At 41.4% G+C, this 16,457-nt stretch overlaps 1 protein-coding gene across 1 annotated transcript in view; it reads right to left on the minus strand.

The window, feature by feature from the left end:
• The window catches only part of SPAG6 (sperm associated antigen 6), a 35,161-nt gene extending 18,919 nt beyond the window's left edge, over positions 1-16,242 (minus strand). The window contains exons 1-4 of the mRNA XM_058039604.1: positions 16,191-16,242; positions 15,994-16,089; positions 5,241-5,407; positions 1,599-1,782 (exon numbers count right to left, since the gene is read on the minus strand). Of these exons, the coding sequence (XP_057895587.1) occupies positions 1,599-1,782; positions 5,241-5,407; positions 15,994-16,089; positions 16,191-16,215 (472 nt within the window). The 5' untranslated portion in view covers positions 16,216-16,242. The remainder of the gene's footprint in view (positions 1-1,598; positions 1,783-5,240; positions 5,408-15,993; positions 16,090-16,190) is intronic.
• Between the last annotated feature and the right edge of the window lie 215 nt (positions 16,243-16,457).

The following is a 16,457-nucleotide window of genomic DNA, read 5'->3' on the forward strand; positions in this document are numbered from 1 at the left end:
AGGCAGTCAAATCCCCTAAATTGGCTGTAGCTGGGCAATTTTTTCAGGGGTGTTTTGGTGGGCTTTTGTTGGCATTCAGGGTTCTTTTACTGATTACATCTCGTGATCTGTCTACGTCCTGATGCTTGCAGCTTGGTAGCACTCACAATTTCAACCTAATTTCTGAGGATGCTGTTCTTATTGTCATTGTAAACTGACATAAGGTATGCACCCATTCACCATCAGCAAATAAATTATTCATAACCATGGAATAAAAATTTGTACAAGGAATTTTTTTGTCTTCAATACCCCCACATCACCTACATCTTTGCAGACAATGCTGTCACACAGTGAACTGGATCACACTAAAGCTCCATCAGCATTCATGCAGTGAATAGCATGAAGGGCAATTGAAGTGAGTCAATATTGATTTAGTGACATAACAAAACTGCAGAAATGTTTATGTTAAGAGTAATGCAGACACACACATTCTACACACATTTATACAAATGAACGCTTTTGATACTTAAATAAATATCTTTCAGATGGAAGGAACAATTATTTTCCATCGAGGGTGGAATTCAATCCTGATGACCAAATGATAAAAGATCATTACCAGAGAGGTGTCCCAAGAATTAATTTGTTCCCCAGAAAATGCAGTCTGTTAGAAAGGTGCTAACAACTTTGGAGACTGTCCCAGTAAGCTAACCCACTACGTGGGAAGGGGGAATCCCCCATGCCTTCTGCAGTCCAACATTCTGTATTGATTAAAAAACAAAGAAAAACACTTTCAAAATCAGTCTATGTATGTTTTAGAGCCAAAACCAAATATAAAACTATGAGTTAATGCTATGATCCTATAATTAGTTCAACTTTGAACAATACGAACACTAACTGTTTCTCCCACCCCTTCCAGCTAGCAGTTTCTTCCCTCAGTTCTTTCATTCACAGTCTAAACTTTTACTTGAACTATATAAATAGCTGGTAGAAGAACTATCAACCACGTGGATCAGTGTTTAAATAGGAACATGACACCACCAGTGAGTTTTACAACTGCCTGTGAGACAGCAGTGAACTGCTCAATACTGGATCCCCAGGATCTATTCCTGACTCCCAGGGAGTAGTGTGGTCCACTGGCTAATAATAACATAGTGCAATAAATTTGGCCTATTTATTCTGCAAACACCACTGTAATGAATGAATGAAACTTGCCCCTCCCTAGGCTTCTCCATTCAACCACGTATATCAAAGAAGAACTAATGCCAAGCAAAAGAAACCTGGTTCTGCAGCAACACCTACACAATATATAAGGATTCAGAAATCTGTTCATGAAGAGGAATAAAGCAGAATGCCATTTTTTGACCAAGGGCCCAAAACATTTTCTCTTAAAGCACCTCTCATAACTGGGCACTGCTGATGTCAGGTATGCCAGTTTCCCACAAAAAGGAACAGCATTGTTGGAATGGTACAGTTACACTAGAGTTTCATCCCAAATTTAAAATTTTCTAACTGAGAAAGAAAGAAGAAAAAGTATATTTTCATACTTACCAAAATAACACAATTTATTATTGTTATCACATGACATTAAGCTAAAAGATAACACACATGAAACTTGTTACCTGGATTGTGTCGGGCAATGTATCCAAGTCCCCAAGATGCACCTTCTTTGACTCCAGGGTCAAAATCTTCTAAGCAAATCACCAGCATTTCCAGTGCTCCAGACTGAACTACTGCCTGAGCTAGTAGTGGAGAATGTTTAGCAACTGCTCTTAGCACAAATGCAGCTGCTTTCTTGTAGTAACGCTAGACAAATCAGAAACAAACAAACTTTCACTAACATTAAGAAGCTTGAGGCATAATATAGTACAGACATGCCTAAATTAGACTTTTTTAGTAGCAGCAATATCTTATATAGACCCAAATCAGGACCACTGGATATCACACAAACAATGAACCTACAGTTCTTTGGGACAGCTCGTGACATAAAATCTGCAGCAAGTGCATAAACAAACAGAAAAAAAAAATGAGAGAGCTAAGAGGATATGGGAAAAGAGAGTAGTCTAGGTAAGTCTGTTTAAGTGAGTAGTGAACAACAAGAGCTACAAAAACAATAACTGTTAACATGTTGAACCAGATTACAGAGGTTATGCAGGCAAGCTCCTAAAATAATTCTGCCCATCTGTAACACTTGCAAGGTTTTTCACTTTCTAAAATAGATACCCTCACAACATCTCTATGAGAAAACACTAGTTACATTTTGCAAACAGGAAACTGACACAGAGAGAATTAGATCAAATAAAAGAGTTTAAGACATGAATCCTGAAATGCCTAAATACTGCCTAAAACCCACAGCGAGGAGACTGAAAACCCATCCCACCAACATCCAATACTGAATAACCCCCAATTTTGACTGCAATTTTACTCCTGCCTATGTCCAGAAAAAGCTCCCTTTGAACAGGAGCAAGCACCTGGCCCTTTTGTCATAAGGGCACACAAAGTCTAAGCTCTTGTCTCAATTCTGCCCATCTCCCTCAGGGCTGGACCAAATAATGGTTTCACTATGTATATATAATGCATGACACTGCACACAGCATGGGGCTCCCATGTAAACTGCAGCAGTGATTTCTTCTAAAAGCACAGTTAAGTCTTCCCTCAAAAAGCCACTTCTCAGTCTCCTCCTGCAGTTTTATATCCACCATTAGGATATGGAAGTTGAAGTTTCCTCTACTGCCTTGCATTTTCAAAATCCAGAGCTCAGTTAAAGCAGTCCGGCCACAGAAAACCATGTTGTCGGAAAGGCAGGTAGTTCCCCTCCCTCGTGAAGGGCAAGATTCATGGGGACACAAGTACCCTGCTGCTGTGTCTGAGTGCCTGGAGTGTGCCCTCCAGCCTGGGCACTGACAGATGATCCCTATGGACAAGCTCTAGAGGACTCTCTCTCCGTGTGCCAGCTGACTTTGATTTCATCCCAAGGTGCTTCACTCTCCCCTGCTCTGCACAGGAGTATGGGCACTTTGCAGTGCTAGTCCTCTGTCAAGGCACCCAAAATTTAAACAATGCAAAGCCCACATCCCTTCTGGATCAAGTCCAGAAAAACAAAGAACCACGTGAGTGCTTTTGTGCATCCTGTGAGGTACCCAAACACCTTCAAAGCCTGATCTAAAGCACTAAGATATGACAACAGAACAGTATCTGCAATGCCTCCCAGGAAATAAAACACACCCAGGCCCACTCCCTGGCCCTAGAAGAAGGTGACACAGCAGAAGGTGACACTTCTGTGCACCTAAACTCCTTTTTCCTCAAAGCACAATGGCCTCATCTATGCTACTGGAAACCATTCCTGCCTTGTTCTATCCCTTAAACCATGCCCAAGCATTGTTGAGTAGTTTGATATCTGGCATTGGCTAAAACCACATCAGAGAGCATGATTAACAAGCTACTGATTAACAAGCACAGTCATCTTTCAGTGCTCCAACACATGCCCTTACCTTCCTTAGTTTATCAGTACTAACATAATTCCTTGATGCCAAAAATCCAGTTTTCTAAGTTAAGGTCTACAAGCAGGTACATTAAACATAATTTACAGGCAAAGCATTAAACCTCATTTAGGGGCAACAGAAGTTAAGGGAAACAGTACAGACAAATGGTGCAATGCCCAGATAATGTAAGTTACTGTAAGCTTTGCTGAACTCAATGGAGCCATATTTGTTTACATAAGTCTGTACAAATATGGGTATGTTGTTTCTGTTAAGTAATTATGCTCCTGGCAAAGAAAAACACTTCTTTGTTTTCATTATTCAAAACACATTCTTTAGAAACAAACCGTATTCACAGGCATAGCCAGAATATGCTGTAAAACTGAATTTTGCTCAGTTTAATTGACAAAACATTGATCTGGCATGTTACCCTGTGACTGTTCCCCATAAATCAGTAGAAACAGTATTCATTGTGTGCTCAAAGAATCTCATCCTTAAATACAGATGTTGGTACACTAAAAGTGAGTGGAATGGAAAAGGTTTCTTTGCCTGTGGGAAGTGACAAACTCTGCTTGCTAAACTCTGCATGAACTGGATGAGTTTCTCCTCTTGCCCTCAGTCACCAAGGCATGGCAGGCTTTCCATGACCTCACACAAGTCTTGCTGTTGCTTCCCCTAATCACTCTATCTCAGGGTACTTGAGCTAATTTAATGAGGGTTTCAAGTTGTAGCAGGGAGTAGTTTCCAAACCAACAGTGGGTAGAGTTCTGTTCCACATATTCCCTTAAAAATAGAAATAAAATATCCAAAATGTTTACAACCTTGTCTAATTAAAATCTTTACTTTCTTTTCATACTATACCAGTATCTTGCCATCAAAGTTTTTATTTAGTGTTTTCTTTTTCAATTTTAATTGTATAGGCAATGATTCTATATGCACAAAAAGTATGCAATGAGTACATTTACATCTTTGTTTTCCTCAAAAGATTGAAAATTAAAATATATGGTTTTCCAAATTATATTTCCATTGAAAACCTACTTTTCATAAATCAAAGCTGCAACATAAGTGTGGCTGTGATGTAAGTGCACTTAACCCTTCAGCTGTCAGCTTCCAGCTGCTAGGAACCTTACTTGAAAGTATTTCTGTTAATCTAGGTTAGCATCATTCAAAAATCAAAGCTGAAAGACACACAGAGCTTGAGGAAAAATATGAGGAAGGGTGTGGAAGAGACCAAGAGATTTATTTGCATTGCAATTGTGACTGTACTTTGTTTGGTTTTGACAAATATGAAGATGAAAACCTTTCTGCATATTTTCCTGTGTCAGAGGTTTGTTGTTTCTCACACTACAGATTTCCAAAGGCCTGTGTTTGGAGATACAAAGTATTTCATTACAGAATTTCAGGGGTTTTAGATGTATTTTACACGTGTCTGGTATTATGGACAAAACCTAGTCAATTATCACCACAGCTTCCCAACCATCTCCTTTTTGAAGAGGAACCTTTTACAAAGCATCACTCAACATTTTTAAAATGTTACAGTGCAATGAATGTATTTCCTATAGTGCATTAAACAGTAATACAATATTTTAAAGTCAAGCTTATTTGAAGTCAGACCTCGGCATAGAGTACACAGAGATCTCTCAGGGGTTCAAACATGAATGCTGCTCTGACTTCAATACATTTAATGTCCTATTAGAATAACACCAGATGCTGACACAGAAAGATTTCCTTTTCCCTGTATAAGAATTTTTAAAAATATTACTTCAGAGAACAATCATGCCTTACATTCTCCTCAGGCAGTGAACATATGAGCTGTGGAAGAATTCCTGCCTTCACAATTGCCTCTGCCATCTCCACATCATAATCAGCAAGTCTCCCAAGAGCCAAGGCAGTGGTCTGTCGAATACTTGGGACAACATCCAGCAAAAGAGGTCTCAGCAAACACACCACACCTGAGTTGCAGTAGGAAGACAAAAGCCAATTTGGTAAGCTGAAGTTTTTCTAAACATTTGCCTTTATTCATTAAAACCTACTAATTACTCCTCCAGGTAATAAGAGTATGTAGGAAATCCAGGTGTTCCACTGAAATGAAGTTGGCACTTGGATAGCACTGCTGATGTATAGCAATGTTTCTGCCCACTTTTCATAGGTACAGAACAATTCTGAAATCAAAAAAAAAGGCACATGTAGAAATAAGTTGTATTCAAATATCTATAAAATACATCCCAAAATCTACACAAGAAATGAAGTTACATTCAAACATACATAAAATGCATCTGTTACCATGTGCATGGGAAACTCCACTGGAGATGCTGGTGAGAAGACACTGACGTGTCCCTCATTCATCATGCCAGTAGAACCTCTACACTGAATTACAACAAATTACATTTCATCTGCTGTAACCAATGACTAAGACCAATATCCATAATACATTACACTCCAGATAGAAGAGTTGTAGATTTCCTTATCATGTTATTATTTATGATGTGTTTTCACTGATGAGTTCACAGTATATCAGCTAAGCATAAAAAATGTGAACGTAGCAGCAAGGGAAACTATAAAAAGTTACAGACTGAATGACTGGATAACAAAATGGCAAGTGAAATGGAGCTCATGCAGGAAACCCAACTCCAACCTCACAGATGCAGTGATGGACCCCAAACAGATTACTACCAACCAGGAGAAAAATCTCAATGTTAGAACAGAGAGCTCCAGAGAGATCCCAGCTCTTGCTCAGTAGTAGAGGAGAAACTTTTTGCAGAAGTGTACAGAGTGCTCAGGATTATTGAGAAAGGGTTAGAGGCTAAAGCAGGGGTCACCACTAGCCTACATTTAATACCCTCCACTAAAGTAGAACTGAAAAAAGTTCAGTGAAAGGGAACAAGGATGATCAAAGATGACCAATCTGTATGTAGAAGCTCTTCCTGTAAAACGAGGACTCTTCAGTAGGGATAGAAGTGAGATCCCAATGGTTATATAAAGAATGTGACTCGTAAGGTCTGGGAAGGGAACATTATCTGTATTGTGATCTCTAGAATGTGCTGTCCCTGCAGCAGCCAGCTCCATGAATTAATATTTTGGAGCTTTAGACCTTAGCCAGAAAGCAGATGTCTCTGAAAATGGAGATGTTACAACAGAACAACAGACACTCAGAGCTACAGGTCTCTTCATATCAGCTCTCTAAGCCCTTCTCACTGATTTTTTTTACAAATATGAAGATCTAGCTGAGCAACAGTGAAAGAAAGCAAGACTTGCCTTCTCTCAAGGGCTCCTATGGTTATTAGCATGAACAAAGGCCTTTTGGTGTGACAGTGCCACACTGGGGGATCACTGCCTGATGGCAAGCAACAAACACCCAGGTGTTCAACAGGGACTCCATGACAAGGAAAAGCTGAGGACCTCAGAGCAAGCAAAGGGATGCAGGCCATAACAAGTTACACCTGTAGCATACTTCTTGCCCTAAAACAAAAAAAAGTAAGTAGAGAAGCAGTAAAATTCTCACCTTTATTTTACACCAAAACCAAATTGCTCGCAGCAAGAAGAAAATAACTGAATCATCTATACATGGCTCTGAAGGGGCTGGAAGAACAACACAGAAAACTAACCATGGAGGCCATTCTATCCACTAAAAAAAATTTAGGAAGGTCAAACCTCTTGACAAAAGCTGCACTATCATGAGAGGTACAGGCTCCCAGCATGTTCACAAGACAAAATAACACAGGTTTCAGGGGGACACATAACAAAAGCAAGTAAACTGAACCTATGGAAACAGGTCTGTAATGTAGCTGGGGTCTGCTCACCCTTCTGTTAAGGCCACTGGGAACTGAAAGAGGCCTCCTGTGTAACAAATGACAAAAGATAGATTTCCCAGGATTGTAAGATCAATGTGAATTCATTTAGCACTTGCAGAAATCACTACTTCAGAATGTGGTCATCACTGATGTCTTCTCATGAACTCTACACTGCAGGTATAGTGTGATTAGCAAGTCACGCTTCATATCAAAAACCACTAAATACTTCATATGACAAATTAGAAGTAAAAACAAACATATGAGTTGGGGCCAATGCCATCATCTGTTATCTTGTAGCCAGTCATCTACACTCTCTGTGGGAGGGTATTTTTGTCCTTCCCTCTAACATCACTTGCATGGTCAAACAGCTGCTGAAATTCCTAAGGGGACCTCACACTGTTCTTATGATCTACATTGAAGGTATTTCAGTGAAGCAGGAACACTTACAAGTAATTCACTTGCATTTACTGTACGGATATTCCATTTGATCTCTTGACTTGAGATATTATGAAAACAAGATTATTTAATAAATAGGGAAAAAAAGGGGGAAAAATTATTTTACTGATATAAAAGAGCCTTACAGAAGTGATTGGGGGAGCAGGAAAGGAACACTTCAGCCTGCAGTGTCCTGACCCTAAAAAAGCCAAGAGACTGATGGCTGGGACAGTAAACCAGAATGTGCCAGACAATTCAATTCTGATGATCTCAAATCCAGTGCAATTTAAAGAGACTAGAATCACTTAACCCAGGAGCTAGGTCCAGGCCATGTGACATATTTCTGACCTTTATGACATACCTAGGCACAGCAAAATATAAAACCACATTTAACAAGGTTTACAAACATACATGATTTGAGTTGTTCCAAATGTAAGATTTATATATTTTGAATTTTCAAGATTAGCTGATACAGCTTTCACTTTTGGGACAGCCTAAAAAGCCTTCAATCTGAAAATGCTTCCAAGCAGCATGCCTCCCATGACCAATGCCTTGCATTCCATGACAGTGTAAACCATGCAGAGTTTGGTGATGACATTTAAGCATCAGCACAAAATGTTCTACTGCAAATTACTTTAGCTGGTACAACTTATAATGAGGAAAGAGATGAAAAATGAAATGGGAGTTACCATTTGAAGAAAGGATACAAAATGTTGCAACACAGTTAGATAAAAAAAAAACAAGTTTAGAAATAATAGCAACTATGCTGGTCCTCAAGGAAACTGTATTTTCCTAAAGTCATGTTTGAATGTAAGAAGAGACAGTGGACAAATAATTACAATGGAATGAGTTTTGGAGAAGCAAGAAGAAACGCAAGCAAGAAAAGAAAGCAAGCAAGAGAAGAAAAAACAATTCCTGGTGCTGTACAAGCCTTATATTCACATCAAATTAACTGCGAATTGAGAGAAGCATATACAGGCCTAGACCATGCCTGTGCATTGAACATAATTAAAAGCTTTTACCTCTACTTTCCACCTTCTCTTAAAACCACTTTCTCTGTGTCAAGATGCTTTCCATCACCTCCAATTAACTCTGCAAAACCAACTGCTTGAGGAGCTTTCACCATTGTCATCATTTTTCTATCTTCAGCAAACCTAGTATTTCTTTCTTTACAGCACTTAAAAAAATAATTCTGAGAGTGTGAAAACAGCTAGATAGAGATCCTACAGTCTAAAACATAGAGATCCACTAAAACACCTATAGGAAGCCAAGATATCCATCCAACCTTCCCTTCTACTGGCCTTGGAACCCAGTGCTGGGAAGGACAGATGTGCCTGGCACAGGATGAGGCTTTCCTGCACTGGCCCAACCCAGCTTTGTTCCAGAGACAGCTGGATTTGGTGACCTCCTCTATTTGATCTCTTCCTTTCTCTATCCTGTTTACAGCAAAGTCTACTCCTCCAAAGAGGTCCAAGCCAGGATTCCTATCAGCATTTTTAATTAAATTCAAATGTATTTACCATTACTTAGAGCAGGAAAATAGGCAAGAACCTTCCAACTACTTCCTTTTATCTTGACCATTCACTCAAGTGAACAGGGCCATACAGATCATGGAGTAGCAGTGTCTTGTTGCTGAAAACTTTAGAACTCTTTGGTCTTCTTCTAAATAAGTCTGTTGTGACAGCAGTAGGAAATTCATTAACTCTAATTCAAAAGCAACCACACAGAAAGTAAACTACAAAATAAGGCATTTAGACTATTGGACTAGATTTATTTTGGAAGAGTTCCCACTAGCACTCAGAAACTGAGTAACAGAGAATTACTGCCAAATATTCTCTCTTGCATCACAGAACCTTGACTGACATTGGGCAAGGAATGATTCCCCTTTCTATCGTCAGTTTCCCACTCAAATTTGTTTCAAAGAATGACACACTTTAGAAGCTGAATCACTCTTAACACACACTTCTCAAGTGGAGCTGTTACACACAGGCCTGATGCACTTTCTTTTAGCAAGCAAGTGCTGGCTGCTGCCTATCTGGAAAACAAACAAAAAAAATCACTCAGGGTAGCAGCAGATTCCAAATTTTTTTTTCATTCCAAGTTTCTGCAGGAAACAGTCACTATTCTGGAGATGGCAATCTTTGCTTGGCCATTTTGATTTTTTGGGGATAACAACCTGGAATTCATGCAAAATACTTCTACCCTCCTCCCATCCCCATCAAATCCTTGTCAAACTTGACTAGTCACAAAACAGAATCACTACACTGGAAATTCTTTCCATTTCTGCATCTGAAGATGACTACTCCTATCTTATACTCCTTCCTTAAAGTTAAAATAATTTCGGTTTTAAAATGTGGGAAAAGAAGTCATTCTACACTACAGCTGTCTCTGGACACAAGTCTTGTCTTGCAGATGCTGTCCTTCTAATTTATGCTTTGGACTAAGATAACATCTTTTTTGTGTGTGCTACCTGTTACATTTAGAGCATCCACAGAGCTAACATTAGCACTCACACATTCATCATATCAGCTTGATTTTTCAGAGCTCTTTATATCAAATTCAGCTGACTTAACAAGGAAATAAAACAGAAATTTATTTCTGCCTCACCCTAACACCCTATCTTCAATGACCTTTTTCTAGGAACTGCATAGCAGTGAGTTTTAAATCCCCTGCTTAAAACAAATTTCCCAGAAGAGCACTGAGAGAGAATTTTCACACTCACTCATCTTGACAGAGCCTCTTGCAGGGACAGCAGAGTGTGCAGGTCTTGAGTACACAGTGCTCAAGTGTGACTTGTCACAAGGAAGGACTCCTCAGTGCCACAGCACAGCTACCATCCTCCAGAGACCAAAGGGACATAAATACACTGGGGTAACAGAGACTCTGCCTGATCGAGTAATTCATACAGCAGCTACCAGATGGTGTGGGACACAATGCAGATTCAGTTTGACAGTATCACTGAAGATTCCTGAAGGATTGAGGAACAGTAAGTTTCTCCTCCTTAGATGCCAGGCCCTGTTTCTGCATTAATGAAGCAGAACTAATCCTGTTACAAGAGGACAAATTTCTGAAAATACCACTTATAGGGCTGTTAGTGGCCACCATGCAATTGTGCACAGACACACCAAAGCCAAGGTGGTCACAAGGAGCTGCTTCTTTTTAATGTCCACTTGTTAAGATGAGACTGAAGTCTCTAAAAAATTCTGGGTTTGACATTTTACTTGCAAATCTCCAGACAGGCCAGGAGACTGAGAAAAGGAGGAACAGTTGAGCTTTCACTTGATTGAGTTACAGGAAAAGTCAATCCTCCAGCTTTAGCTGCATTTATTTTCTCCTTCTATGTCACCTCTCTTGTACTTTCCTTAAAACAACCCCTTCTTGCCTTCATCAGGCACCACAATGTCATAAAGCCTTTGGGAAAGCCACTCTCCACACCTGATCTACCACAACTGCCAAGACAACCTTTTGTCTTTTATGCCACATTGCATTAATCCTCTCCTACTTCTCAAGCTCAGTAAAGCTTTTAACTCACAATAAAAAAAAATTTTTAGAAAACACAAAACCAAAAAACAAAACAACCAAAAGCAAAACCAAAGTCAAAGCTGTCTGCATCCTTTACAAAAGAGGGTACACAAACTCCAGTGTTGAAACTGGCTACTTGGGGGCACTAGAGTCTGTCCATGCACATCCACTTGCAAGATCCAAATGCTCCCAGGCTTTCTATTAAGCACAGTGCTATCAAATAATATTCTTTAATATTATATAAAATATGGAACTATATCCTAAAATCCCATCCTAGGGTCTGGTTCTGATTACTCAGGGCCAAGTGTCCAAGTGTCACATTGAAAAATGGTACATTTAAAATACATTTAAAATAAGAATGAAAAAATGAGACAAGCATGGGCAAAAATATTCCATGTAATTGGAGGAGGGAAATCAATTTGAGCAGCGTTTTCTTAAAAATAAAGGCACCTAAAAGCCATCCAGAGATTCAGAAATACAGCTTTTAAAATCTGTCACCAGTGGAATAGGTCTGGAGCCAGGAATGAACTAACACTGACGACATCACCCTTTACCTGCAGACAGACAGACCACAAAACAGGGGAAAGCCTGCCATGGCCAAGGGCTGCTGGTGGAGCCCCAGTCTGATTCAGGCAATTCCTGCCTCCAGGCTTTAGCCTCCTGCCAGCACGGGCTGTGTGGAACAGGTACAGGAGAAAAAGCCCAGAGGCGAAAGCAGAGGAGGGCTCAGGGCTGGAGTTCAGGCTGAGAAGCAGCTTGGTACCAGGAACAATGGAAGGGAGACCTGGGCTCAGGGCTGTGGGCTGATGGAGTTGGAAGAGATTCACTGGGAGAGGATCTTTATTTACAGTGGCATTCTGGAACTTTCCTGGAACCCTGCAGACTGTACAGCAAGCCAGCAAGGCAGAGGAGCAGCAGTGGAAGCTCTCTGCCTGAGATGATAAAGATACCCCAATGTGAAGGGAAGCCAGGTGTGCAGGGCCCCAGCACACAGGCTGCTGCACACACAAATCTGGTTTTCCAGGCTCCATACTCAGCCTTCCCCATGACCTCCACAGTCATCACACTTAAGAATGTGATTAGCCCCAAGAAAGGGGTTAAAGAGCTGATCTTGTAATATCTTTAGAGTCAAAGTAGCAAGACTAAACTGTTTCTTAATTACAATGACAGCCTTAAATAACTCACATATTAAAAGCAACATTCTCATCATCATACGTTCCAATGCAAGATAAATAAAAAATATTCAAATCATCAATCAAAAAAAAATACACAGAAATAATTATTCTGATGCATGTATTAATCCTGAATTGTTAATAGCTCCAAAAAAATCAAAACAAATTGCAGTTTCAAAGGGGTTGCTTATTTACAGAGTCCTGCACTTTACAAGGAAAAAAACTGAAGAATTAGAACCTCAGTGACTACCATTGTTCCACACATACAAGAAGCACTTCAGATTTTCACCTAGCTCTTCTAAAAAACAGGCAGCTGCCTAAAACTCTGTGCAAGAAAAAGAGCTCAAGTTCATCTGTCATCATAACTGAAAACAGCCTGTTTCTTGGATTTTAAATTTTGGAAGGATGAAGAGGTGTGGAGCTGAATAATGCATTCCAGTACCAAACTCCACAAGCAGTAGCTACCAAATAAATAGATTTATATTTTAAAAATATATTTAAAGTTGTTACTATCAAAGTAGCTTCTCCCTTTAGTCAGCAGCCCGCAAGAAACAAGATTTGATAAAATGTCTGTCATTGTTTCACATGTACATTTACTACACGGAAAAGGTTTAGGAGTTTTGGAACAGACTTTTCTCCCCAAGTATCAACTAACTAAACATTCAAATGAGAAATCCTATAATTATTCATGGCAGTATTTAATCATAAGGAACAACTTTATCAAAGCAAAGCAGAGAGTTGGAAAACACACAGGAATGAGCTCCAACAAAAGAATCTGATCATTCCTTGCACTTTCTTGCCACCAGAGAGCTGTTAAGCTCCCAGGCACTAGCCCCCAGGACATTCCTGACCAGGAAAGGTCCAGTGCCATGCAAATGTGTTGAAGCCCAGGGCCAGGTTCCAGTTCCCTGGCTACAACATCTTTGAGATTTCTGCCCAGCGGGAACAGCAGCTCCCGAACTTGATGAGATACAGAAGCTTCAGAAGACAGATGCCCTAAGAAAAAGTGGGCTTCCTGTTGGCCCTCTCTGACCTTCTTTTCAGCTTCCCAGCAGTTTTCCTTACAGGCCATCCATAGGAGTCTCCACAGCAATGGCACCTCAGGGTTTCCCAGCAGCCAAGCCGGCACAAGGAGCTGGTGATGCCTCTGATGCTGCCTGCTCCCCTCCAGGCTGCAGGCTCCAAATGTGCAACAGTACCCCTGCCTGCACCTAGTTTAATACCACAGAAGCAGGCTTAGAGGGTAGTAAAGAATTACTTTTTCAACACTTTTATCTTTCATGATGTTAGCATGGTGTCCAGACACACCTCCACAAAGAATAAGGTCTCAAACAAGTATTTGTTTTCCTTATGGGATGTCAACTATTTATCAAAAGGACTTCTAAAATGGGATCAGATGCTTTATTCCTTGAGAACTCATCTTTCATTCTTATTCCAGGAATATAAACTGAGGCCACTAATACAAGAGTACCTGACAGTACACTTTAAGGATATAATTTTGTTCAAATTCAAGTCACTGTAATCTTGCCTTCTGCTTTTGCCAGAAAGATACCAAACCCTGACAACTTTTGAGATCCAACAAAAGAACCCTGCAAGGTGCCCCAGACTCCCATAGCTAATGTAAAATAACAGTGGGCAAAGACTTTTCCCATCTTCTTAAAACAGCAATCTCCATAAGGGATGGCTAGAATTCTTATTCACCAGAATAAGAAACAAGCCCCAAACCCTTTTAAAATCAGATTTATACAGAGATACATGTATAGACAGGCAACTTACTTAAATCATTGCTCCAGCCCTCACTAGATTGAGATCATAAAAGGCACACCAGTGATCTGCTAGACAGCGATGTCCCAAAATATTTGTTTTAATAAAAGGACCAATTTTATTTTAAAACTTGGATCTAGCACATCCAGAAAAGGCCAAAATGAACAGCTCTCATTGCAATTATATAATTACAAAGTATTTTTAAAGACACAGGTGGGAAAGATGGTAAAATATTTGTGTGCCATCTGAATAAATTGTAACAGGCATATTTGCAGATGTTCCCCGCTTGTCCAGCATCTGAAAAACTAAAACTTGTGGAAAAGCAGCTCATGACCAGAAAGAGCCAAGTGAGCTAATCTACACAAATGAACATTTCCAGATTACTATCCAGAGCCTGATCCTTGCAAATTTAACCTTCAGACCAACACCAGCTGTGTGCAGAAGAAAGTTTCAGGCCTCTGAATCGATTATTTGTTCTGCACAAGCAAGAAATCAGTTCTGAGGTCAAGTTACCAACCAGATTACATTAAAAGAGTTATTTTAAAAAGAAATACAATGCAATTAAAGTTAGCTTGGCACTTTGATTGCTCTCTTAAAGTAGAAACTTTCTGCATTTTTACAATGCTAAGCTGTGAGAAGCCTGCCTATACAGGATCTCTCTCTGGGAGCTGCCAAAACCAGGACTGCAAAAGGACTCAGAGGAACCTCTTCCTACAAATAAGGCATAAATTATTCCTATAGCCACGATGTCCCCTTGGCAAACAGAGATCACTTGTGTAAGCTACAGCAGTGTCATTAACTCACCAAGAGATGGAAAACAAAACAAAGATTCAAGAGCCTCAGCAAGGTAATACAAAAGGCCTGGTATTAACATGCCACTCCCATAAAGAAAGGAAATGTTTCCTTAAGAAAAGGTGGTTCCTCAAGAATTTAAGTGATAGATTTTTAATAAAACAATTCTAATAAATGGTTGTAAATAAAATAACAGAAAGTTGTAAATATTCACACCATTGGTTTTCTTTTTCGTTTGCTTGTTAGATGTCATTGTATTTGAGAAAAGACTGAAAGCTTTATTAGATCTGGGAAACAAGTATCAAAACAAAATTGAGACACACCAAAACACAACCAATTCATGAATACCACATGGCAAACCCACCACTGATCTACAGCACATTTTCAAACTGTCATTCAGGTAATCAATTACCAGGCACTTCTTTTTCCTCTTTTAAGCCCAAGAACTTTGGCCGAGCGGAGTGGATCTGCCAGATGCCAGCAGCACAACAGCTGGTAGAAGTGCTCCCGCAGCTCCTCTTTCTAAAAATGTTCAGTTTGGTTCACGACATCCCACGACAGCAATACAACAAAATCAAATCCCTCCTAAACTGAGCCAGTCTGCCGGCAGAAAGCATCGAAGAATTTAGGAACAACTTGTAAAACCGGTATAAAAATTTGTTTATTCTAAAAGTAGCATTTCCTTGGCAAATTAGTGCTGTCTTCGTCGGGAATTCCAATCGCTGAACTTTACATAAAGCTACATCGGAAGCGGGAAGAAGTAAATTTGAAAAAGGATTATACTGAGAAATGTTCCTTGAAATAAACCGGAGACCTCAGCCGGAGACACCCACCCCGCACAGGCACCCGCCCGCAGCCGAGCAGCGCAATTTACCTTCGCACCGAACGAGGGGGACTCGCCAAGCAGGGCGGGGGCCAAATCCTACTGCGAAAAAATCTCCGGAAACTGAGCGGCCACCGGGGCAGGAGGGAGATGAAACAAAAACCGGGGAAAGGCCGCGGCGCCCCGCGCTGCCCCCGTCCCCGCCCCGGGGCGCGCAAAACCCCGCGGCTCCCGCGTACCTGCACTCCGGAGAGTGTCGATGCTCTGCGGCCGGGCGGCGAGGTCGGCCACCGCCTGCGCGAACTGCGACCGGGCGCGCTGGTACTGCTCGAACACTGCGGGCGGCAGCGCCGGGGCGCCGGGTCAGCGTGCGGCGGGCACCGGGCGGGCACCGCGCCAGCCCCGCTCCCCCGGCCCCGGCCCCGGCCCAGCCTACCTTGCAGGACCTGCCGCTGGCTCATGGCGGCGCCAGGCGGGCTCCGCGCCCGCGGGGATTTCCGCGCTAGGGACGCGTCTCCCCGGCAACCGGGCGGAAGCGGAGCCGCCGGGGGCGGGGCCTCGGCAGTGACGTTGGCGCGCCCCCCCGCCGCGCCCGGTCCCGCTCCGCCCCGCGGACTCCGCGCGCCGCGCTCGGGCCGTGCCCGCGGGACCGGACCGGACGGGACGGGACGGGACGGGACGGGACGGGACGGGACGGGACGAG

This window comes from Melospiza georgiana, chromosome 1 (genome assembly GCF_028018845.1).
Source record: "Melospiza georgiana isolate bMelGeo1 chromosome 1, bMelGeo1.pri, whole genome shotgun sequence".
NCBI lineage: Eukaryota > Metazoa > Chordata > Aves > Passeriformes > Passerellidae > Melospiza > Melospiza georgiana.